The sequence below is a fragment of the Aquarana catesbeiana genome, linkage group LG04 (genome assembly GCF_042186555.1).
Source record: "Aquarana catesbeiana isolate 2022-GZ linkage group LG04, ASM4218655v1, whole genome shotgun sequence".
NCBI classification, from domain to species: Eukaryota; Metazoa; Chordata; class Amphibia; order Anura; family Ranidae; genus Aquarana; species Aquarana catesbeiana.
Genome location: NC_133327.1, coordinates 233,794,418 through 233,819,900, shown reverse-complemented (window position 1 = coordinate 233,819,900; position 25,483 = coordinate 233,794,418). Strand labels below are relative to the sequence as shown.

At 38.4% G+C, this 25,483-nt stretch overlaps 1 protein-coding gene across 6 annotated transcripts in view; it reads right to left on the bottom strand.

Moving 5' to 3' along the window:
- Positions 1 to 25,483, bottom strand: part of KCNMB2 (potassium calcium-activated channel subfamily M regulatory beta subunit 2) — an 846,546-nt gene that overhangs the window by 48,985 nt on the left and 772,078 nt on the right. For 5 of the 6 annotated variants that reach the window (XM_073626249.1, XM_073626251.1, XM_073626250.1 and 2 more), the window contains one exon: positions 12,099 to 16,115. The exons of the other annotated variant lie outside the window; for it this stretch is intronic. In XM_073626249.1, coding sequence (XP_073482350.1) covers positions 15,831 to 16,115 — 285 coding nt within the window. In that variant the 3' untranslated portion in view covers positions 12,099 to 15,830. Of the gene's footprint in view, positions 1 to 12,098; positions 16,116 to 25,483 lie in introns of those variants that run through there. 6 annotated transcript variants of the gene reach the window in all.

Genomic DNA, 25,483 nt, shown 5'->3' with positions numbered 1-25,483 from the left:
TTCAAGCTAAACCGAATAAATCGGTATTAGAGAAGAAGAGAGGAACACTTAACAATGGCTGGAATGCCTCAGAGTGGTGACGTCACCCATAGGCTCCTTTGGCCAATCTGTGTTCTGTGCTCTCTCCTCTCCTCTGCAGGCACCACTGGCTGACACAGAGCTCAGGATCACCATTTTCTTTCACAGGTTAGTCAGCATAGGAGTAAGGAGGGTAGGGGGAGCATTTTTAAGATTTATTCGGTTTAGCTTGAAATTTGCCTTTAATTGCTTCTGGACCGCCCACCGCACATTTACTGTGGCAGGGCGGCACGGCTGCGCAAAACAACGTACTGTACATTGTGTCCTCTTCTGGGGCGCACACTCCGCTGGTGACCCGCTCCCGCTGTATTTGGACACAGCTGGAGCCAATGAGCGGGTGCGGCGGCTGCGATCACTGTATTAGTGTCACTGAGCCCCAAAAAGTGTCACTTAGGTGTCCGTTTATGAAGCAGTGAAATCTATTCACTGCTTCGTTCTCTGGCATTCACAGTGAAGATCTTTCTCCTCTGTGTGCCAGTTTATGAAGCTTTGTAGATCGCTTCACCTTTGGAGGAGTGAAGAGATCTACAAATGCTTTCAACAGTGGAGAACGGCCCCTGATACTGGAATCTCGTGAGACTTTACGAGATTACAGCACCAGAAATACAGAGATGTCAGTTTATTAAGCGGTGATAAATTATCACCGCTCAATACACGGACAGACGGCATGAATTACTGTTAATAAAATAATGAGTCCCCCTACATTATATGCATATGTATACACACACACACATTATATATACATGTATATACACACACATTATATATATATACATATACACATTATATGTATATATGTATATATATGTATACACATGAATATGACAGGGGGACATGCTAACAGTGTTGGGGGGTCTGAACGAGGCATAAGGAAGTTAAAAATCTTCCTCCTTCCCCCTCAGATCCCCTGAGATTTCCTCTTCACTCCCCGATTCACCATCTCTGAGCTGGTGAACCTGGGAGTGTGAATTCTGACACAGATCGCCAGTGAAGCGGTGAGATCACCGCTTCATAAACTGGCCCTTACTGTGTCATTCAATGAGGATTCTCCGTGTGTAGAGATAATCGGCGGGAGAACAAGTTCAAACATGTTCTCCCCCGATTATCACTGTTTCATAAACTGTTTATGGACTGTGATCAGCGGTGATCCTCGGCATCACCGCTGATCACTGCTTCATAAACGGACACCTTAGTGTACAATTTGTTCACAAATGTTGCAATCCCGCTAAAAATCACTAATCGACGCCATTACTAGTAAAAAATAAAAATGGCATAAAAATACCCCAAAGTTTGTAGACGCGATAACTTTTGCGCAAACCAATCAATATATGCTTATTGGGATTTTGCAGTGGCGTATCGTAAAAAATGGCCTGGTTATGAAGGGGGTTAAACAGCATTTGTATCTAAATGGTTGTATAATAAAATACCACTGCAAAAGCTTTGGAATTTCTTACTTAAATAATGGGGGTGGGGGGGTGGGCTTAATGTCAAAAGAGGGGGGGACTTCATTTTAATTGGAGGCCCATCTCATCTGGTGAGTGAGCCTTTCTAAAGGTGGTGGTGAATAACTTAGTTGGAGCACATTTGATGTGTAGTTTAGGACACATGTGGCATTGTAGCTACTTTACCTGGCTCAAGGTGGTGGATCCATTTCCAAGGACAATCAATGTGTGGTGAATGAAACACAGTTACACAGAAAGATTGTGGACTTTGCAACATTGTATTTACAATTTGTAGCACATTATGGAACTTTAGCACAGGTTGTGTATGCATACATAATACTATATTTTAATCACAGCTGCTTTTCCCATTATTATTAGCAGCGATAAGAAACCAAGAGATATTTAGGAAAAAGCAGCACACATTACATATTGATAGGCACACATTTAATCTCTTGATCACCCAAGATATTAAACCCTTACCAGGCAACCAATGGCTGCTGAATGGCCAATGAGGAGAGAGGGACCCAGGAGAACCATTGTTTTCATGCACCTTGCTGGATCGGGGTTCAGGTAAATATAAGAATGCTTTAAGGTAAAAAACCTTCTGCCTTTGAAACCACTTTAAGAATCAAGAACGGTTTGTTTCCGATATAAAAAAAAGTATATTGCACAGAAAAAACTAATGTTTTCCCATTTTCTTCATGTTATAGTATGGACAAGGAGCAAATGAGTAGTTCGGTATCTGACCCCAAGTACCTGCCACCAAGTTTTGCTCAGTTTAGATTTGTTTTTCAGGTTAAGCACCATTTGTATCTAAATAGTGTATGAATATGTAATAAAAACACTATTGCAGAAGATTATTTTCAGTTTGAGAAGTCTCTGTATATAGCCTGGGTATAAGATACACAGTCCTCCCACACAAAGGAATTGGAAGGGACACTCATTATTTCAGGCCCGAAAATATGCTTGCTAGTTGATACATTTTGGTGGACCTAACCAGCTCACTATAATGAGACTTTTACTTTCTTAGCAACTGCAGAATTTTTGCCACCAAGTCATTGTGATAATAAAGGGGCTGCACAAAAACACACAAGTACTTGCTTTGTATATTTGCTGTCTGTCAGTTAAATGCATCAGCTGGTTTTAGTTAACATTAATCCTGTATTTTGTTTTTTAGACTGGAAATATTAATTAAATAGATATTTTACATTTGCTAGCATAGGCGTACCATTGTATGGACTCATCAGAATGTCTCAACAGAATACCAGCAACTATGACTGGACACATAGATTTTCATTATTACGTTTTATCCATTGGGTAAATTATAGAATTTTAACAACTGGAAAATTAGAGGAAGCTTTATTTTATGGCTGTTATTAGTAAGTTGGAAACAGGTTCACATCCATTTTTATTAGTCCTAAAGGCACATTTAGCTTTAATAATTCTCTATATTTCACATAAAGCATGATATTTATTTGTGGCAGTCCATCTAATCCTGTGCGGTGAGTCACATTTGGTGTGAATAAATATTTCTTCAATTCACGGGAATGCCATCATTGTCATCTCTTGAACTCAGGGAAATCTTACAACAACAAAAAAATCTTGGCTTACCAAGAGCTGTAGAGCTATGGCGAAGTTTTGAGAAATTAACTGTATAAAATGTAATCATTTAATATATTATTTCTTCTAAAATGCAACAATTTTGCAACACATCTACTTATGAAAAAACAATGCAAATAATCTGCTTTATGTGGTAGTTTCTTTTTTTTTTTTTGATCGAGTTAAAAATAATGAAAACAGATGGGTGCAAATTTGTCAACATACTGTGCAGTAAGGAAGTGCTAGATAAGCAATGCACATTAGAGGTGGATTTACTACAGGATCACAGCTTCAAGCAGTATTATACTTAAAACCAAAAATTGTATATATTGTAGCTTATTGATCATTTGATGTGATGGCTACATTAGTTTTCTTTTTTAAGGCTCCTTTTCCCTCTGTTTTTACCTGGTGATCTGGCCAGTAACACACTTCCTCTATTAGAATGCCTCCACTCTGGATGAAGGAACAAAGGGGCACCTTTGGACAGCACATATTAGTCTAAAGGGTGAGAGTTAGAGGTACTAAACCTAAACAAGCGGGTGCAGCATCAATTAACTAAATGGTTAAACAAAGTCTATTATTTAACAACAATAAGCATCTACTCAAGAAATCCTAAAATCATAAATTGAAAACTCAAGCCCCCTTATTGGAAATTAAACCAAGTAGAAATGACTAAATATTGCAAAAAACAACACTATGGTGTCCGTTTATGAAGCAGTGAAATCTATTCACTGCTTCGTTCTCCGGCATTCACAGTGAAGATTTTTCTCCTCTGTGTGCCTGTTTATGAAGCTTTGTAGATCGCTTCACCTTCGGAGGAGTGAAGAGATCTACAAATGCTTCAAACAGTGGAGAACGGCCCCTGATACTGGAATCTCGTGAGACTTTACGAGATTACAGCACCAGAAATACAGAGATGTCAGTTTATTAAGCAGTGATAAATAATCACCGCTCAATACACGGACAGACGGCGTGAATTACTGTTAAGAAAATAATGAGTCCCCCTACATTATATACATATGTATATACATACACACATTATATATACATGTATATACACACACATTATATATATATACATATACACATTATATGTATATATGTATATATATGTATACACATAAATATGACAGGGGGACATGCTAACAGTGTTGGGGGGTCTGAACGAGGCATAAGGAAGTTAAAAATCTTCCTCCTTCCCCCTCAGATCCCCCCAGATTTCCTCTTCACTCCCCGATTCACCACCTCTGAGCTGGTGAACCTGGGAGTGTGAATTTTGACTCAGATCGCCAGTGAAGCGGTGAGATCACAGCTTCATAAACTGGCCCTTACTGTGTCATTCATGAGGATTCTCAGCGTGTAGAGATAATCGGCGGGAGAACAAGTTCAAACATGTTCTCCCCCGATTATCACTGTTTCATAAACTGTTTATGGACTGTGATCAGCGGTGATCCTCGGGATCACCGCTGATCACTGCTTCATAAACGGACACCTAAATCACTTTAATTAAACACGCTGAAACATTGTTACAAAAAAAACAAAGTAAAAAGGTCAAACGAAACCAACCATCTAAAGCATATAACCCAAAGACCAAGCATGTGTAAGGCTGGATTCACACCTATGCATTTTTTGTGCTTTTTGCATTTTGTAGATTTGCACTACAGATCGTGTTCCATAGGAAACCATGTTAAATAGACTGTAGTGCAAATCGGCAAAATGCAAACAGCGCTAAAAATGCATAGTTGTGAATCCAGCCGTAAGGCCTGGCTCACACCTATGCATTTTTTAGCGCGTTTTCAGTTTTGCAGAAACATACTACATTCCATTTAACATGGTTTACTATGGATGTAGTTCACATCTGTGCATTTTATGGAAAGGGTCAGGGAATTTTTTTATGGATTTTGGTTCCATAGACTTCAATGGAAGAAAAGCATGTATTGGAACATGCAAAATACACCTGCAATATGCAAACTGCAACCTGCATAGGTATGAATCAGGCCTAAGGCTCGATTCACACCTATGCATGTTGCTTTTGAGCATTTTTGTAGTTTTTTTTGTCATGCTTGCCACGTTTTTGAGCAGCGTTTTTGTAGCGTTTTTACAGCGTTTTTGCGGCGTTTTTGCCGCGTTTTGCGTTTTTTTTTTTTTTTACATTTAAAAAAAAAATAATAAAAAACGGCAAAAATGCATCAAAAACGCATCAAAAACGCTGTAAAAACGCTGCAAAAATGGTGCACTTGCGTTTTTGATGCTTGTCCATTGAATTCCATTACATGCAAAACGCTGCATTTTGCATGAAAAAAAGTCCCTGACCCTTTCCAAAAATGCACAGATACAAAAAGGCATTGATGTGAACATGTTCCATAGGAACCCATGTTAAAAAATTCCCATGCATTTCTGCAAAATGCAAAATGCATCAAAAAACGCGCTAGTGTGAATGGAGCCTAAGTGTCCACCACAGGTACAAAAATCAGACTAGGTCCTGATCATACATGTCAGGCTGGGTGCAGATCAGTCTACATATAGAATCCACACTTGCAAAGATCAGGCTTACATCCTAGAGAGTGGATGACCTGCTGATGGAGAACATCAAAAGAAGGCCAACAACAGCAGCCAACAATCAACAGCCTTGGCAGTGCCTCTGCAGTGCTTGTTGAGCAGCCCAGACACTGAACATCTCAAGGTATCAGTAGGTCCTATCATGCAAAAAAGAGAGTGCTTGATATACTTCTGCTGACATTTGATCCACTGATGTTTGTCTTCCAGGGTAAAGCAAAGTACAGATGAACTTATAATCTGTAGGGATTAGGCTTTCATATACCAATCACAGAAAATAGTACCAATCTTCATTACTTGTACAAAACATCAGCAAGGGTCAGATATGTTACCACCCACAGTCTTGCATATACCTCCACAGGGAAGTTTAGAAGTGTTCATCGAGCAGTTCAGTCACAAGGTACTTCAGTGTGGCAATAAGCTGCATGGTATGGAGGGGTGAGTGTACAGGGATCATTAGCTTAAGCTGGCCATAGATGGGTAGAATTTCAAATGAAAATTCTTGGGAAAAGAAAGTTCTAAGAAAGTTTGTTTTTATAATCATTAGTGGGTCAAATCAACTTTTGTTTTTGACCGCAGTGACCAGAAAGGTTGGAACATTTTTCTCAAATGTATAAATTTCTAACAGTGTATGTGGTTTTCATTAAGTAAAGTCTATTAATTCCAAATTCAAATATTAAAAGCAAACAAAATCTTTGAACAACAAACATGTTACAGTAGTAACAGCAGACAGTTTTTTTCCTTCTGGGATAAAGATATTACATAAATAAATAAAAGCTGATCGTTGTTAAATGGCTTGTCTCATTCCTGTAACTTCTACACCTGCAGGAAAGCTTGTTCTTTTAAAAAACAACAGACTTACTAGCCAGATCACCAGGTAAAAATAAGGGAAAGAAACCTAAAAATGAAAACTAATGCAGCCACCACATCTAAGAACTGGTAGGTAGGCTGCAATATAATAAATGTTTTCTTTTAGGTTTAATACCGCTTTAATTCATGAATTGTCACCTCTACCTATCGAGAATAGTTATGCTCCAATATAAAATGTGCCTCTGATCACTTTTTAGGTGTGCTTGTTGGGCTGAAAAAACATACAAAACCTATTACAAATACTTTGCTAAATGAAAGACAGACTACTTTATGTTAGGCAAGCAATATATTCCCTCAATTATTTTCTTGGTAAGGAAAATCCTGTTTGGTCTGTTTTTACATTAACTGATTTGCTTATCCTACTAGAAAATCTTGCTGAAAATAAAGCTGCTTAAAAATGTGCTTGCACAAACAAGGTACATAGCTGGTGTGCACCTACCTTTATGCAAAACTAAAATACAGTAGTTTATTCTTCCTCCCCTTAATTTGGTCACTTTATCTTTGTCCCTGGTGTTCTGTGCTCTGTGTACATGACTTCATTCTAGTGTCTTGGCTTTATTTACAGATGGATCTACCAATTTCCATAAGTAGCTAATCAAAGGGCTGAGTAATACTCCCTCTTGCCCAAACATGCCTTTCCTGGCCCATGGGTTTTTGATGAGAGAGCATTTGCTAATAAAATAACAGGCAAGGGGCTTTAGGTCAATCTCAAATTCTCATTAATAGTATTTTTATTTTGTATGCAAGGTGATCATAAACTCAGATTATGATAAACGAAGTGGACTTCGTGACTTTTGCAATGATTTCATGACACATTTGCAATTTTTCTGTACTTGCTGCCTTGAGTTGCTTTCTAAAATACATGACAAATTGAAGATAAAGAGTCTTATATCATGCAATGAAAAATGTTTGTATTAAAAAATACACAGAACTCTGTCAATGCAAAATGTATAGAGTGTTTATTGATGATGTTTCTATTTTTCAAATACATATTTGAAGCCCTCGTTACATCTTGGATATTGTCTTGCTAAAGAAAATGGCGAAGCCATCCATTGTGCTACACTCCAAACTCGGAAAACTCTGACCATTGACCATCCTTCCCACCTTCATTCTTCCACAAAGAAATTACAATTCAACTTAGCAAAGTCCAGTTTGTATACATTTTTTCAAGACACTTCATTTTAAGTGCAATACATCTCCTTTGCATCAAGAAGATTGTTCCAACACCTTAAGGTAGCTAAAAAAACACCTCCAGATTGTCTATGGAATATCATAGATATATAAAAAAAATGCAGGGACTTTTGGCAACAACTTTTTTTTAGTCTGTTGGGGCAACCCCGCATTTATACACCTTATATTATAGTTTATATGAAATTGTGTTTTACATTATCTCTTTTTGACTTGTTACAAATTCACACTGGCCATTAATCACATATGTTTTAAAGTTCAAAAAGTGTTTTTTTTTTCTTTAATATTGATGGATTTCTAACAATGCAACAGTTCAATGTAGCAATGCAGACACAATTTTCAATCACTTGTCACAACAATATTGACCTTGATTCGATTGAAAATACAACACGTAGGTCAACCTACATCTATGTGCCGATTAGAGCTCTGAGAAAATGTCACCAGTAAATTCAAATTATGTAAAAAATATATATAGATACTTACGTTAGCAAAGTAAGAAAAAAATGTGAAGCATTAAAATGTATAAAGGTAAGTTATACACTTCAGTCCACAGTTAATGCAGATTCTGTCAAAATGAAGTGACTGGCAAAACCTTTACAGATGTCAAGATCTATGCAAACTGTTCACGGTTACTTATGTACTCAATTTCAAAACATTCAACTATCCTTCAAACTAAGCATTTTCCCTACACGACTTCTCATGAAGCCACAAGTCATATTTATGCATTTTTTTTTTTAAACAAAAAGGTTAAATATTACAATACACTATATATACTATATATTTTTTATCTGTAAAAAATAGTTAATAATTGCAAGTACAAATTAATAAAATAGCTGACAGTGTTTTTCTTTACAGTGATATGGTAGCAGGACAGGACAGTTGTCAAATTAACCCATTTCAGAGCTAGATGGAACCACATACTGTAACTCTGAAATGTTTCAGAAACCAGTCTGGTCCCATGTAACACAAGGGGCTCAGTATAACTTAAATATTTTTGGCTACAGCTGTAACAAATGACAAACAACAGAAAACATGTCTCTAGTTACAATTAAACATTATGAAATGCAGCGACCAATTTTAAATATCCATAGACATTCAAATTATTTTCTATGGGATAACATTTTTATGTCTCTCAGATATATAGCTTCCAGTTCATGTAACTTAAATTGGTATCCTGCAGCATTAAACATAAAATGATTCCCTTTAATAAAAAAGGTAAATTATATAAAGTAGGGATGTGCTGTCTATATCTTAGAATATCTAATCTGGGTCCCTGAATCCATCTATTCAATGCCACATCATTTTAGGGACTTAAGCTGCTGAAACATATTTCACTCTAATTGAACGATGTATGTACACTTTTATTTCGTTTGAGGGCCTTCCTGCTAATAGAGGTGAATAAGTAATAGAAAATCTGCTCTACTGTATTAGTGAACTTGTAGAAAGTCCAAACCAATGCTCACTCATCCAACTTCTCTCCAAAGAGTAAGCCTAGCTCACACCTAAAAAGTGCAGCTCCCCTTGTCTGGGTGACGATCAACCAGTTGTACTCACTTAAAATCTCTATTTTCAGACTAAGGGGTTATTGGGTGAGAATCCCCACTGCTATAATGTGAGTTGCTGCAGAGGACAGTATGTTTTTTTTTTAAATTAGGTGCTGTCCTACTATAGAAGTATAGTTTTTCTTTATTGGAGCAGTGATGTCACTATAGGGGATGCACTCTGTGTGACATTACTATCTAAGTAACTGAACACTATATATTAAGTGTAGGTCTGCCCTAGATTGTAGAATTGCTTTAAAAACTATTTAGTGACTCAAAGCAAAGATGATGTGCAAAGTTGAGTAAACCATATCAACCAGTGAGATTTTGATGAATTCAAGCCAGATCACACCAGTGTGTCATTAAGAGGTAATTGCTTTACATCGGCAAACAAATTGTATGCTTTAGCTCAGCGAAAATGGCCCAGATGGTGGAGATCATATCTGACAAATAAAAAAATGCTACAGCTGGGGCAGCTACATTTAAGAAAAATAGCCTGTTTTGGAGCAAGCAACAGATACGTATGAAATAATTTGCTAAGGGTTTGCCAACCCATTCAGGAGAAAAGTAATCTGTCACAAACTAAAGCGCCATTCTTATAAAACCTCTGGTAGAAGCAGTAAGCATCAGCTTCCATCAGAAACTTCTAAGACAGGCACATTATGCATGTCAGTTTAGGTGAGGTAAAGCTACAGCTATTCTGATTCACTTCACCACAATTCAAATTCACTGCACTACAAATAATTATTAGCGTGTCAAGGATTAATAGCTTCAGTCAACAGGTACCAAAGCAGTTGCCATGACTTCTTCCCCGTAAGGAGCCCAAATAAACTATTTCCCTTAATCCGACTAATCATGGTTGATTTACTAAAAGCACATAGGCTGTTCATTTTGCAAGGGAATATTCTTTTTTCAAGGGAATTTTCCCTTGGGCTAGCGAATGAGATGAATCTTGCTGACTTTTGTAACCCACATACTTATAAACAAATAAATAAAAATGACATATTCTTCTATTTATTTGGGTATTCATTGCAAAATGAATCTTACCACATTTACAAAGCTAAGGGAAAATTCCTTTGCAAAGTGAAATATCCTTTGCAAAGTGAACAGCCTCTTTGCCTTCAATAAATCAACCCCAACTGTCTATATATTGACTTAATTTATTCAATCATGTGAAAAGCAAATTGCTGACTACTTTGAATACCCAATCATGTGCAGATGCTTTTACCACAATTGAATAAATAAAGTGAGTATTCACACACTTTTATCAGTGAAGATATTCAACCTTTTTAGTAAATCAGCCTATTTGAATTGCATACAGGTTCACTTGAATGTCATCCCTTCAGCGGATCAGCACCACAGTACAGTTTTTAGCACTTAAAGTAAAAAAAATATATAAAAAATAAATACTAGGTCCCGTTTTGACATAAAACATGGGCTCAGAGATATTTTAAATGTATGAAGTCTGCACCTCAAAACATTTTCATAGTGTGCAAATATGCATTTCTAGCTTTTCGGAGATACATCAATATGTAGGCCTCCTATGGTTCCCCTTGAGGTTCAAATGGATAGTTTTTACAAAGCTGTTTTTTTTAATGCAGCAAAACTATTCTGCAGATAAAATTTTCAAAGGCTTTCTACCCATTTTTGGTACAGAAAAATGTGATGATTTGATTTTAATGTTTCTCTTCCATAAACCTGCATTATTTTTAACAGAAGAATTTTAGAGAAGCTATAGAAACTTTAGGGTCTGCTCTACTGAAGACTTGTACACACAAGCATGTGTTTGTATATGAGCAATGTGTACAGCAAGCAAAGTTTTTAGGATCTAGCAGATTTCAGTGGATTTTCAACATGTAGCAGGAAGCTTGCTGACAGCCTGCTGAAACCTACCATCACTCCCACCATCAATTGTGTTTAACCGCCACAAACTGAAATGGAAGGTTGCTTTAAAGGCTTCAGTAAAGCTTCTTAAAGTGGTTGTAAACCCTTACAGATCACTTTTTGCTATAGGTAAGCCTATAATAAGGCTAACTTGTAGCTACCCAGGATATCGCCTAAGCCTGCATGGTTTAGGAGATATTTGCATGTGCCAACATCATCGGCACATGCTTACTGACACAAACTGAAGCAATGGCACGTATGTGCCATTACTTCAGTGAGTGTGGCGTTATCGCGGGTCCGGCCAATCACAGCGCCGGAGCCGTGACACCCGGAGGTAACCCCTGGGGAGTGATGTCACCGGCCGGTGCTGTGTATGGGCACCGCAGCAAGGGCTTCAATCTCAGGTGAGTATTGCATAATGAGCTAGTATGCTATGCAACTAGCTCATTATGCCTTTGTCTTGCAGGTGTTTTTTTTTTTGTTTTTTTCAAAGTGGGTTTAAAACCACTTTAAAGCTTGCTGAATACTCTGATACAAAATGAAGCCCCTTTGTATAAGACCTTAAGGAGTTGTATTTTTTACTCAGCTCAGTGAAACTGTATTAACTTCAATTGTAGGCAAAGAGCATTCCCTTTTTTCCTTTTTATTCATCCACATGGGATTTGGTGTTCAAAGAAAAAAAAAGATTTATGTGGCCTAGTGCAAAATGTACTCTTTTACTTAAAAAGGTCTTTTTTTATACCATGTTTTGTATATTTGTTATTTATATTTTTCTTGCATTTTCCTCCAATCTGCCTATGTTACCTTGGGAATTCTGTATAAATTAGAAAGCAAAGCAAGCAAAAAAAAAAGGATATATATACTGTATATATATATATATATATATATATATATATATATATATATATATATATATATATATATATATATATATATATACATATGTGTGTGTGTGTATTTTACCTTTATATAATAATATAATACATCATTTCTTGTGCCTTCAACAAATCTAAGACATCAGTAGGATTAAAACATACAAAAACAATGCAAAAATTAACTGCAAGTCTTACAGGTTTCTTGTTTCTTAGGCACATACACAGATTTTATTCTGGGTCATTGTTATCTTTCAAGATGAAGGGTTAATTGTAGCTTCTTTGTGTCTGGCATTGTGTGGGAGAAAAGTTACATTTTCCCTATGAGTACATCGGGCTTTGCAATTATTTGTAAACAGCTGTGCAATAGAAAAGAATAAAACCAAAAAGAAAAGCAACATTGAAATAGTTACACACAATATCATTACAGTCTTAAATGAGCCTTAGGATCAGTATAGTATTATGGCACACTGTAAAGGTCTTCAAGGACCTAAAATCCCATAAGCTTTAACTCTATATGGAATTCAATGAAGGCAGTACTTTATACATACTTCATATTGTAAAGCATTGCAATGTGCAGTCTATCAAAGGAATAGGCATCGCCGTGGGTGTTTATTCCTTGAACCAGAGTTCCTTATAAACAGTGCAGATGTAGTAGCAATAACTAAATTTTTCTGAACAGTTCTTGTGGACGTTATTCCTTTCATTGTGGCACTTCATACAATACTACACAAATAGATCATTAGAAATGAGGAGTATGAAATGATTAAGACTTGGACACCACGATCAATTTGACCTGCCATTACATAAGAATGGAAAAATCTTAAATCTTAATCTAAAATCTTATATCCTACCTCCATTCCAAGCTTATTCTAACTACCTTTTAAAGGAAAGATGTCTATACTTTTGCTGAGGGCACTCTGGTCCATGATTTCTTCAGTGACCGGTTTCAGAGAAGAGGAGAAATTGCAGACAACGACCGCAGAGCCTATGCAGTGATGTCACTCATAGGCTTACTATGGGGCTTCCATTGGGTTAGTATGGGTTCTCTACACTAAAGCATGTGCTGGGAGCTGATCATGTTACTAGACCGGAGTGGCCTCTATAGATAAGTATAGACATCTTTAATTTACAGAATAGTTAGAATAGGCTTAGAATGGGGGTAGGGCAGGTTTAGTTATAGTTAGGATTTTATTGGACTTCCACTTTAAAGCCCAGCACCACTAAAGTTGAAAAATGACTTATTTGGGGGCAATGGAAAAGTAGATTTACTGACCCTATCTTCAGCATCTTCTCCCTCATGCTCAAGTGGTCTAGGGTCTTGACATTATCAAGGCAGGTTCTGGATCCAAAGCACTGCATTGGACAAAAGGGCGTCAAGGTACAGTCCACCATCGGAGGTAAAAGTGCTTTTTTTTCCCCCCTGGACCTAAACAAGCAATTAACCCTTGAAGCACAGGCACGGCCCCACTGCAAGGGAGAATATTCAGAAATTCTGGAGGTGGACTTTATTATTAATAAAAAAAACATTGAAAAAAATGAATATTTTGCAGACATCAGTAGTTTGATATTTCTGCATGATGGGAGTGCTGCAAAAACATGGTGATATTATATTGATTTCATAAATATGTTCAATCTGATGCAGAGCATGCACATTTAAAGATGAAAGGCATTTTTGGCTCTGGCATAACTCAAGGAAAAACAATAGTGATTGGCTAGAAAAATCCAGCCACCAATTGATTATTTCCCCAAGAAGATTCTGCCAGGGAAGTCAGTGGAAGAACACAGAAAAATTGGTTCCTGATCCAACTACAATCAGTTGGGAAGGGTGATGCTCATATTATGTCTGTGGGAACCCACAGAACTAATCTATTATGAAACAATAGTTTTGTGTGACTGACTGAGAAGCTGTTCCAATGATGTGCAAACAACAGCAGGTCAATATTACTCGTGTCCAGCAATTCAACTGTCCATTTAACATGGGCCCTGCAATTATAGCTAATGCTCAAAAGACAATAAATCCCAGTATTTGTTACTGGGATGTGTAGTATTGACCCTTCTGACAGAGTTATGTGGAAGCCCTGTAAATCAATCAAAATAGTATAACAAAAAATATAAATTTACTAACAGTGAAAATAAATAAAAGTAATTTTTTCCAAAAAATACCAAAGGGTTCTCTTACAACAAAATCACCCTTAAATTCCTGCTTATAAGACAAGATTACATGAGGATTTAAGGGGAAAATATCCTTAAATATGCAAAAAAATGCATCACAAAAATAATCACAATAATATATTTATAGGCTGGATGATATTACTATAATATTTCACATATACATATTTGCACTTATTGTCTGTAGCTACAGGTAACCTGTACACTATTTTTTATGTTAAAATATGTAGCCTATTTTTAGCATTGAACAAGTAAAAATTATGTATTTGTGCTGTATATATTCTCAACTGTAGGTGCAAAAGTGCTGGAAATGATAGAGAGCAAATGCGATATACTGGGAAAAAGCCCTAAAAATGACATACATTGCCTTCTTAGAAACCACTTTAATCTGAATACATTATGAATATTTTGCAAAATTGATATAATTAGCTTAAGGGAATAGATATTTTCCTTGTGGCCTAATACCAACCATAAGTGTAACCCAAGTGAAGGAAAATCTTCCCAAAGGCATAAACTGCAATAAAAACTTGACAGATGTTCTAACCCCTTCCCACTCTATACAAAACTAAATATACTTCAAAAGTGTATTTCAGTCAGTTTACAAATGAAAAATCGCATTCAGGTATATTAAGTATCTAATATGTGTTCAGTATAGAGAGATGTAATATAGAATAATACTTATTCCTAGGTCTCATGACAGCTAGGATCCTTATTTGCTCTTGCTTCAGCTCAGAAATGTAGCTAGGCTCTTGACATCACGACATACAATGCAGGACCTGCAGTGGATGCTGGTCAAGCATTCTATGTGTTGTTGTTGTGGGGGGTGTCAAAACATGACCAGAGAAAGGGTGTGGCTTTGTAGGTCTTGAATTCCATAATCTGTGGGGAGGCCTGCAGGATCAAGGATTAGGGTAAGTAATTCCCTCTATTACATGCTCCCAAGACATTAGATCTTTAATATATTTGAAAGAGGTAGCATCCCACAAATGACTGGAGTGCACAATGTGATCGGAGTCCAGCTTTAAGCATTTTCTCACAAATATTTAATTTATAAATATTTGATTGGAGATCAAATATGCAGTAATTTTTTTAAATCAATATTTGCTAAGATTGCGCTTATTAATAATATTGTTTAAAGATGACATTTTTCAACTACAATAAATTATCATGTCTAAAATCTACTTTTTTTATCTACCCAACATATATTGTTTAACAAATATAGTTTGAAAATTTTAAGGCAATGAATGAAAAGTTTTTATTTAATACTAATTGTAGCATAAAAATGCCCAGGCTGAAACAAAAAAAAAATCAAAACCACAAAATGTATTTATTTTTTTAGGATGTAATAAGACTTTTATAAGACAAAATATCAAGATATTTTCCCCTTAAATGAGCCCTGTTTTGACTGTAAATAAAAGACTGAAGAACACAAAATTATTACCACAGTTTCTTTCTCCAAATATGACATTTTGTTTGCATAAAGAACAGATTTTGCATTATTGCTCTACTTATAAGAATAGATTAAGGAACTTATAAACAGACTGGCACATTACAAACTTAAGGTTCTTTGGTGAAGAATGAAAATAAAAGAAACAGTATTCTGTTGTAAAGTAACTTCAGAACTGGTTTTATCTGTTCACCCTTTGGATTCTCTCACATAGAAGGGAGAGGTACTGTGTGAGCTTCACCATGGCGACAATGGCGATACCTCCAATCATCATACATGTCGGCCAAAATAATGCGTGAAATAATACATTGGAACTGTAAAGTTTGGTTAAAATTACATTCTTTTGATTTCCTTCTGGATCGTAAAAACATGAAAATCTTTGATGTTTCCGGAAGTTCTCCATGATGATATTAACAAGTGACATTGAGTCTTCATAATTTTTTCCACATTGTGGTATGTATGAACACTAGAAGAAGAAAAAAAAACAACACATATTAAAGACATCCACGAAATGGCTCATTCACGCTATGCATTATGTTAATGCACCCATGTTAACATGCATGCTTTCATGCCTTGAGGTGCACTGTGTTAGAGCATCCTATTTATTTTTAATGGGCTGGCAGTTGACCTCAAATGGACATGCACCTTTTCGTTTCAATGTAGTGGACCGCAATGTGCAAATAGACCATATCTGTGCTTTGACGTTTCCTAAAATGCCTGTGTGTCAAAGTGTGCTGGCTAAGTGCATTGGGGTGCCATTTAAAATGAATATCAATGTCACTGCAATGCACCACACTTAGTTTTGTGAGATGAAATACATTTTACAGTATGTCATTATAATACAACATTATAAAAAGTCTGCTGTGCTAATCTTAAATATCTGAATAAACAAATAGTCCTTCAAGCAGCCAGCACAAAAAATGGATGAACACCAATGTAAAAAGAATAGAAGAACAAGATGCAGCACTTAAAGATATAGTCCTCAAGGCAATGAATCCTCAAAGAAAACTCAAGATGTATCACATATCATGGTGAGAAACACACGTGATCAGGAATGAGGGAGAGCAACCACCGTTACCCGAAGACACACTGCCTCTTACCTTCCTCTGTGGACCTTTATAACAGGGGTCAGATGAGCCAGAGATATAAATGGTATCCTTAATCACAGCACACCAGGTTAAATCAAGCCTGGTAGGATAGACATGGGTAGCCAGATCTCCACAAGCCGTTCCCAATGTTCATAACAATGTTGCAACACCAGTGTACATCCCAAGGAAACATAAAAGAACAGGCCCCATGGTGCAGTAATCTTAATAACAATTTATTATAAATGATAATAGGAATTGCACTCACATATTAAGTGATTAAAAATCGTTTAAGTTATGATCTTACAGCATAAGAACGTCCAACAAGATAGCCGATGCGTCCCGGCCTACACAGGCTCCACGTCTGGTCACAAGCTCCTCTTTACGCGTTTCATTGTGAACTGATGTCGTCAGAGGAGCGGCCAGACGTGCATAAAGGAGCATTATATAGGCGGGACAGCTAACTAGTGGTGGAAATGATTTGCGCTCCAGCTGGCAGGAAATTGTCCACAATCATGACACTGGGCGTTCCACAGCCGGATGTATGCTGGAATGCATTCCAACCAGCAGGAAATTAGCCTGGTAAACAAAACCAGACGTGTCATTAACCAGACATATAACATCTTTTGGCAATAATCACACTGCCATAAGAAAACAATTAAAAGTTATATGCTAAACAGACTAATAGGCCACTCATAGCCACATTAAAAAATCTTGGCGAGACACAGTGCCATCTTGTGTAACATTCATAAAACAACAGTACAAATCACATTGCATTTCAAAAACATGAAAATGAACAATTTAAGATGAGAATAATTAAAATGAATACAATACAGGAGCAGAATTAAGCATTATTAATAAACGCATTCATGTCCCATTCTATATTTCTGATACCAAATGAATTATAGGTTTTAACCTTATATATCCATTCAGTTTCAAGCCTGAAGACTCCTCTATGGCTCCCTCTTCAGTTGCCAAGATATTTGTCTATCCCCAGAAACACTGTACCCTTGGGGTCCTGGTTATGATGGGTGTCATAATGCTTTGAAAGGCTATGTTTAGGATAGTCATTCCTGATGTTGGTAACATACCCCTTTAATCTTACCTGGAGCATGCGTGTGGTATGGCCAATGTATTCCAAACTACATGGACACCTGATGAGGTAGACCATATATCTAGTGGTGCATGTAATAAAGGGTTTTATAGAAAAATGCTTGTGGATAGAACTGAACTGGAAAGTATCAGTCTTTCTTCTACCCTGCAGATTGTTTTTTGCAAAGCGAGCATTTTCTACATGGAACAAAATAAATTATGTTATGAAAAAATGACACCCTATTAGGGGGATCAATAAACCTCTATAAACCACCATAAGGCGTTTGGGCAGAAGGGGGTCCTAATAGCCTATTGTTCCGTAGAGCGTTCAATGTCTATATAGAATCTTCTTTATCAAATTTTGGTGGGTGGAATAAGTAGTAAAAAATACATGTTTGTAAGTTTAATTTTTTTCTTCACTTGGCGGGATCAACAAATCATTTCTATTCTTCATAGAAGCACTCTCAAGTGTTTGGTTCAATACCAATGGGTCATAACCCTTTTCAAGAAATCTAGCCCCAAGTATGTTAGCCTCCCTCAAGAAGTCATCATGATTGGTACAATTACGTTTGAGCCTCAAAAACTGACTGGAACGGACTTCAACCAGGCTGGGTGATGGCAGCTATTGGTGCTGATAAAGCCGTTCCTGTCAGTCTCCTTAAAGTAGGTAGACGTGATGATGGATCCTTCAGATATCTTAATACTCAAATCCAAAAAGTAAATTCCAGTTTTACTGAATTCATATTGGAGTTTGATGACCCTGTCATTATCATTCAAAACGACAAAAAATCCCACCAGGGAACACTGATCACCATCCCAGATGAGGAGGACGTCATCAACATACCTCCTCCAGATTATCAACTCTGGCCTAGGTCTGGTATAGATGACATCCTCCTCCCATCTAGCCATGAACAGGTTGGTCATGCTTGGTGCAAATTTAGCACCCATGGCCACTCCTCTGTTCTGTAAGTAGTAGGAGTCCCCATAACAAAAATAATTGTGTGTCATCGTGAAATCTAGTTATGACAAAAGGAACTTGCGTTGGACATCCACCACATAATCCCTTCTGAGATAATGGTCAACAGCCTCACGACCATGTGTATGTGAAATGATCGTGTAGAGGGATGCCACATCTGCAGTTGCAAAGATGTAGCTATCCATCCACTCAATACCCTGAAGGATATTGATGACCTGCATGGAATCTCGTAAAAATTAGGGGGTTTTGGCCACTACTGGCTGCAAAAAGTGGTCTATGTACTTACCCACCCTGGAAGTAACCGAATCAATACCACTGATAATCGGCCTTACAGGGGGGGTGTACCGGATCCTTGTGTACCTTGGGAAGGTAGTACATCACCGGTACCCTAGGGGCCACCAGGACCAAAAAGAGCTTTTCTTTTTTGGTAAGAATGTTCAGTCGAAATCCCCCTTCCACAAAGCACACAAGGTCCCTTTTGTATTTGACTGTAGCCTATCCTGTGAAGGGAACATAAGTATCCCTGTCTGAAAGGAGACGCAACATTTTCAGATTGTATGCTTCAGAATCCAATATAACTAAGCCTCCTCCTTTGTCCACAGGACGCACTACTATGTCCCTACGTTTTTCAACAACTCAAGGCCCCTTTTAAATGGACCGGCCTCCCCTCCTCTGGAGCCTTTTTTTGACCTATTGATCTTTTTATGTTTTTAGGCCCCCTGTAAAAAAAAAAATATTATTGTTATGTTGATAGCCACGACTGGAACCACTCCTGATGGAATTTTGATGTGCCAGAGTGTGATAATGTACAGGCCAATAAGTGCCCTCATTCTGATAACCCAGGAGTAATCCCTTCCTTGTTCCCATTCTCGATGCCAATCCGAAGGGTACTTGGTGATATACCTCTGGTCTCCCCCCAAGGGGTCAAACCTATTATTGGGTCTAATAGGATTCCCATTAGAGAAGGAAGGATGTCTGCCTCTTCCTCTCCCCCTAGTCTGTACAGAGGCTCCCCTATAGAAAAGGGTTATGAGGTGATTGGTAACCCTGAAAAGGGGTTCCAACTGAAGGGACAAGGCCCAGAGTACCTGGAGGGTTACCAGCAAAGGCTAGCTGAGAACCTCCTGAAACTCTGGGAATCTCACCAACTTTTGTCTCATTATTCTGCCACTTAAAACTTTGTTATTTCTATAATCAGTTAGGTCCCTCAAATATTTCTTCTTTTTCTTCTTTTTCTGCTCTAAATACTCTTTCTATTGTGGTTTATAGAGGGGCACCACCTTTAAGGCTTCAAGTGGCACCAAATGTAATTGATCCCCCTAATAGGGTGTCATTTTTTCATAACATGGGGTTTTTTTTTCCATGTAGAAAATGCTCTGTATGCAAAATCAATCTGCCGGGTAGAAGAAAGACTGATACTTTCCAGTCCAATTCTACCCACAAGCATATTTCTATCAAACCCTTTATTATGTGCACCGCTAGATATGTGGTCTACCTCATCAGCTGTCCATGTGGTTTGGAATACATTGGCCATACCACACGCATGCTCCAGGTAAGATTAAAGGAGTACGTTACCAATATCAGGAATGACTATCCTAAACATAGCCTTTCAAAGCATTATGACACCCATCATAACCGAGACCCCAAGGGTACAGTGTTTCTGGAGATAGACAAATATGTTGGCAACTGAAGAGGAAGCCATATGACCAGAGGAGTCTCCAGGCTTAAAACTGAATGGATATATAAGGTTAAAACCTATAATTCATTTGGTATCAACGTAGAATGGGACATAAATGCGTTTATTAATAATGCCTAATTCTCCTGCTGTATTTTATTTATTTTAATTATTTTAACCTTAAATGGTTAATTTTCATGTTTTTGAAATACAATGTGATTTGTACTGTTGTTTTATGAATGCTACACAAGATGGCACCGTGTCTCGGCACAATGAGCATATTTTCTATATATATCTATATAAAAGAATTCCTCTTTTTTATATATATTTTTATATTAGTTTTGAATTATGCACTTACTATATAAGATTTTTTTAATGTGGCTATAAGTGGCCTATTGGTTCGTTTAGCATATATCTTTAATTGTTTTCTTATGGCAGCATGATTATTGCCAATAGATGTTATTTGTCCGGTTAATGACACGTCTGGTTTTGTTTACCAGGCTAATTTCCTGCTGGTTGGAATGCATTCCAGTGTACATCCTGCCTGTGGAACGCCCAGTGTCATGTCATGACAATTTCCTGCCGATGGAACGCAAATCATTGCCGCTGCTAGTTAGCTGTCCCGCTTATATAATGCTCCTTTTTGCATGTCTGGCCACACCCCTGACGACATCAGTTCAGGGAGGAACTTGTGACCAGACGTGGAGCTTGTGTAGGCCGGGACGAGGCAGCCATCTGGTTGGAGGTTCTTATGCTATAAGACCATAACTTAAGCAATTTTTAATCAACTAATACGTGAGTGCAATTCCTATTATCATTTACAATAAATTGTTATTAGCAGGGCTTTTTTTCAGCTGAAACTTAGTGGAACTCAGTTCCACCACCTCTGGCTCAGGCCCCCTGCTCTCTGCTCATCACCATCACTTGTAAACACAGAAGTCCAGCTTCTGTGTTTAAAAGTGACAGCTTGTCTCCCAAAGGCTCTCAAAGATCTGATCTCCTGAGCAGCTCCCACTGAGTGCAGGATGGGGAAAAAGAAAAGCAGGTGTTCAGGGTGCAGTGCAGATGCCGACACCCCCACTGGATGATCTCCCTGCAAGTGAGAAAGAAGGGGCGAACTACAGTTTGAGGGAAGGTACTAGCGCTGGCTGGGTGCTTCAGCTTAACACAGCAGCAAAAGTTGGACATGTGGAGGATGGTAGAGATTTTAAGGAGGGGGGAGCATAAGTTAATGGGGCGGGGGGATTGCATGTAGAGGTCAGAGCTGAAGAGGGGTGAAAGTGAGATGTGGACGGGGGATACAGAGGTAAGCAGCTGTGGAAGAAGGCTGAACTCTGCACTCTGTGTAGCTCACTACTGAACTTTGCACTATGTAGGTAGTACACCACCGAACTCTGCACATAGCGCAACCCTGAACCCTGCACTCTGTGTGTAACACCCCCGAACTCTGCCCTCTGTATGTAATACACTCCTGGTATTTAATGCTCTTTAAGACCCCCCCATTGTGAAATTTAACCACACCCACTATTTGATGGAGGGTGTGTGTGGGGGAGAAAGGGATTTTGGGGGTCGTGGTTGAGCTCCTGCACCCATTTTCAGAGAAAAAAAGGCCTGGTTATTAGGATTACTGCACCATGAGGCCTGTTCTTTTATGTTTCCTTTGGATGTACATTGGTGTTGCAACGTTGTTATGAACATTGGGAATGGCTTGTGGATATCTGCCTACCTATGTCTATCCTACCTGACTTGATTTAACCTGGTGTGCTGTGATTAAGGTACCATTTATATATCTGGCTGAACTGACCTTTGTGGAGATCAGTGGCGTCTCCAGCTTTCAAATTTAGGGGGGGCACATGGGGGGACAGGGACAAAAGTAGGGGGGCAACTATAAAATGCATATATATATATATATATATATATATATATATATATATATATATATATATATATATATATATATATATATATATCTATATATATCCTGGGGCCCTTTACTACAACCCCACAACGGGCCCTTTCACATGTTCTGCAGTGAGCTCCCTTCCTACTGTATTGGGGCCCCCCAGGGTGGCAGAAAACAAGAGATATATGTCACCAGCATACCAAGAAAATATAAGGATCCAAAGCAGTGGGAGAACTATCAGGGTTGCAAAGGTTGTCTTGCCTCCGGGCCCTGGTGTTCTGCCACTGTGGGGTTCCCCAGCCTCCTCTTGCTGTCCTGCCCCTGCTATTGACAGCGCTGGTCTGGCATCTCTTGGAATTTACAGGCTGGTCCTCCTGTCCTAAGGACAGGAGAAATCAGTCTGTTTTTTCAGTAACTGAGAGTCCTGGTGGAGTCCTTCCTGCAACTCGCTCTTCTCCCTGCCAATGAGGATGCAGGTGAAGGAGCAGATCGGGCGGCCGTGGTTGTGTAAACGCTCGCATTATGCAGTGTCAGCGAGCAGGGGAGGGGGAGGAATCACCCACAGGAGCTGACGGGGGACTCTCTCCCTCATTGATTTTTTGTAAAAAAAAAAAAAAAAAAAATTTTTTTTTTTGGGGGGGGGGGGGGGGGGGGGGGGGCACATGGTGGGGCACAGCATAATGTTGGGGGGGTCAGGGCCCCCTCTGGCCCCCCCCCCCCCTAGGGTCGCCATTGGTGGAGATCTGGCTACCTATGTCTATCCTTCCTGGCTTGATTTAACCTGGTGTGCTGTGATTAAGGATACCATTTATATCTCTTGCTGATCTGACCTCTGTTATAAGGGTCCACAGAGGAGGGTAAGAGGCAGTGTGTTTGGGTGACGGTGGTGGCTCTCCCTCTTTCCTGATCAAATGTGTTTCTCACCATGATATGTGATACATCTTGAGTTTTCTTGAGGATTCATCCCCTTGAGAACTATATCTTTAAGCGCTGCACCTTTTTTTCTTTTATAATACAATACTCTGAATGGATCCTAATTCAATTATACAAATTCATACATGAATAGGGACAGGGGAATGGAAAATAATTAGGTAATCTAAAGGTTTTTTTTCTGTAAAAACAGAAATATTCTGCGAAATATATTTGCCGCATGCAGTAATAAATAAGCGATCACTATGTTTAAAATATAATTTGGTATCTCATTCAGGTTGTCCCTCGCAGAAACATATTTTAGAAGATTTCCTAAAAATTCACTACAGGTTCCCCATTAAGTCATGACTATGCTCTTATAAATAATAAATTAGATTCAGAAATTACAGTGAAATGAAAGCACTTAAAAAACACCATTGCTAATTTCACACTAATAAAATTGATTATTGTGCCCTATCTTGGATGAAAAAAAGAGATGAACCAGTTTCAGAGCCATTAAAGACATGTGCTATTTGATTTTGAACATCTCTCTTTAAACTACAGGAATCCAAAGAGCCATGTTGGAAATGCAAAAATGCCACCTATGTTACATTGTACAGTGTACCTTGAAAGTATGTTATTTGACTCTTTAATGTAATTCTTTCAAATAAAAAAACTAATAATAAATGAGAGTCATAATTCTTACCTGTTCTCATATGACATATTTCTGGGAGTGTCAGATACCTGATTCTGCACTATGTGCTGTTGGTTCATCTATCAACCGTTACATCACTACTGTCCCTTGTAATGATACAGTACTACAGCTTGGAACAGGGGACCAGGCATTCCAACACCTCTTGCAGTGTGTTAATTGCTATATATTTTTTAATCTGTGTAGCTGATCAATAGATAGAAAGTCTCAGACAGGTGGACAGGCACGTATTATACAGTATCTTTCCTCTGTATAAATGCATAAATGGTCCATATAGTGAACTTGGTGCAAAGTTTTGAATTGTAGGGTCATTGCAAATTACAAGGAAGCACGCTTTGTGTGTAGAGGAATAGAGGTTTAAACTCCACATATGGAAAGCCTTATTCACAAAAAATCACTTCTTACAAACCCACTGATATTTTCAGATGAAAGCCCAAACTTTAGCTTGTTTTTTCCTGTATAGTGGGAACCATGCATCATATACTATGTTGTCAAAAGTTTTGGGATGCCTGGTTCTACATGCACATGAACTTTAATGGCATCCCAGTCTTAGTCTGTAGGGTTCAAAATTGAGTTGGCCCACCCTTTGCAGCTATAGCAGCTTCAACTTTTCTGGGAAGGCTGTCCACAAGGTTTAGGATTGTGTCTATGAGAATGTTTGACCATTCTTCTAGAAGTGCATTTGTGAGGTTAGGCACTGATGTTGGACAACAAGGCCTGGCTTACAGTCTCCACTCAAATTCATCCCAAAGGTGTTCTATTGGGTTGAGGTGAGGACTTTGTGCAGGCCAGTCAAGTTCCTCCACCCCAAACTTGCTCATCCATGTCTTAATGGACTTTACTTTGTGCACTGGTGTGCAGTCATGTTGGAACAGGAAGGGGCTACCGCCAAACTGTTCCCACAAAGTTGGGAGCATGAAATTGTCCCAAAATGTCTTGGTATGCTGATGCCTTAAGAGTTCCCTTCACTGGAACTAAGGGGCCAAGCTCAACCCCTGAAGAACAACCCCACATTATGGATGAGCGAGTTTGGGATGGAGGAACTTGACTGGCCTGCCTCAACCCGATAGAACACCTTTGGGATGAATTAGAGTGGAGACTGCCAGCCAGGCCTTCTCCAACATCAGTGTCTAAACCCCACAAATGCGCTTCTGGAAGAATGGTCAAACATTCCCATAGACACACTCCTAAAAAGTGTGGACAGCCTTCCCAGAAAAGTTGAAGCTGTTATAATGGCAAAGGGTGGGCCAACTCAATACTGAACACTACGGACTAAGACTGGGATGCCATTAAAGTTCATGTGAGTGTAAAGGCAGGCGGCCCAATACTTTTGACAATATAGTGTTTATAGAAGTGGTATTTCTACCTTTTCTACCTACTGTATGACAGTTTCCTGCTGTAACTGTTCCCTACGAACTAATGATGTCACAAGGATTTCCTGCCCCTTTTAGGCAAAGGGGGTGGGAATAGAAGTGACATCAT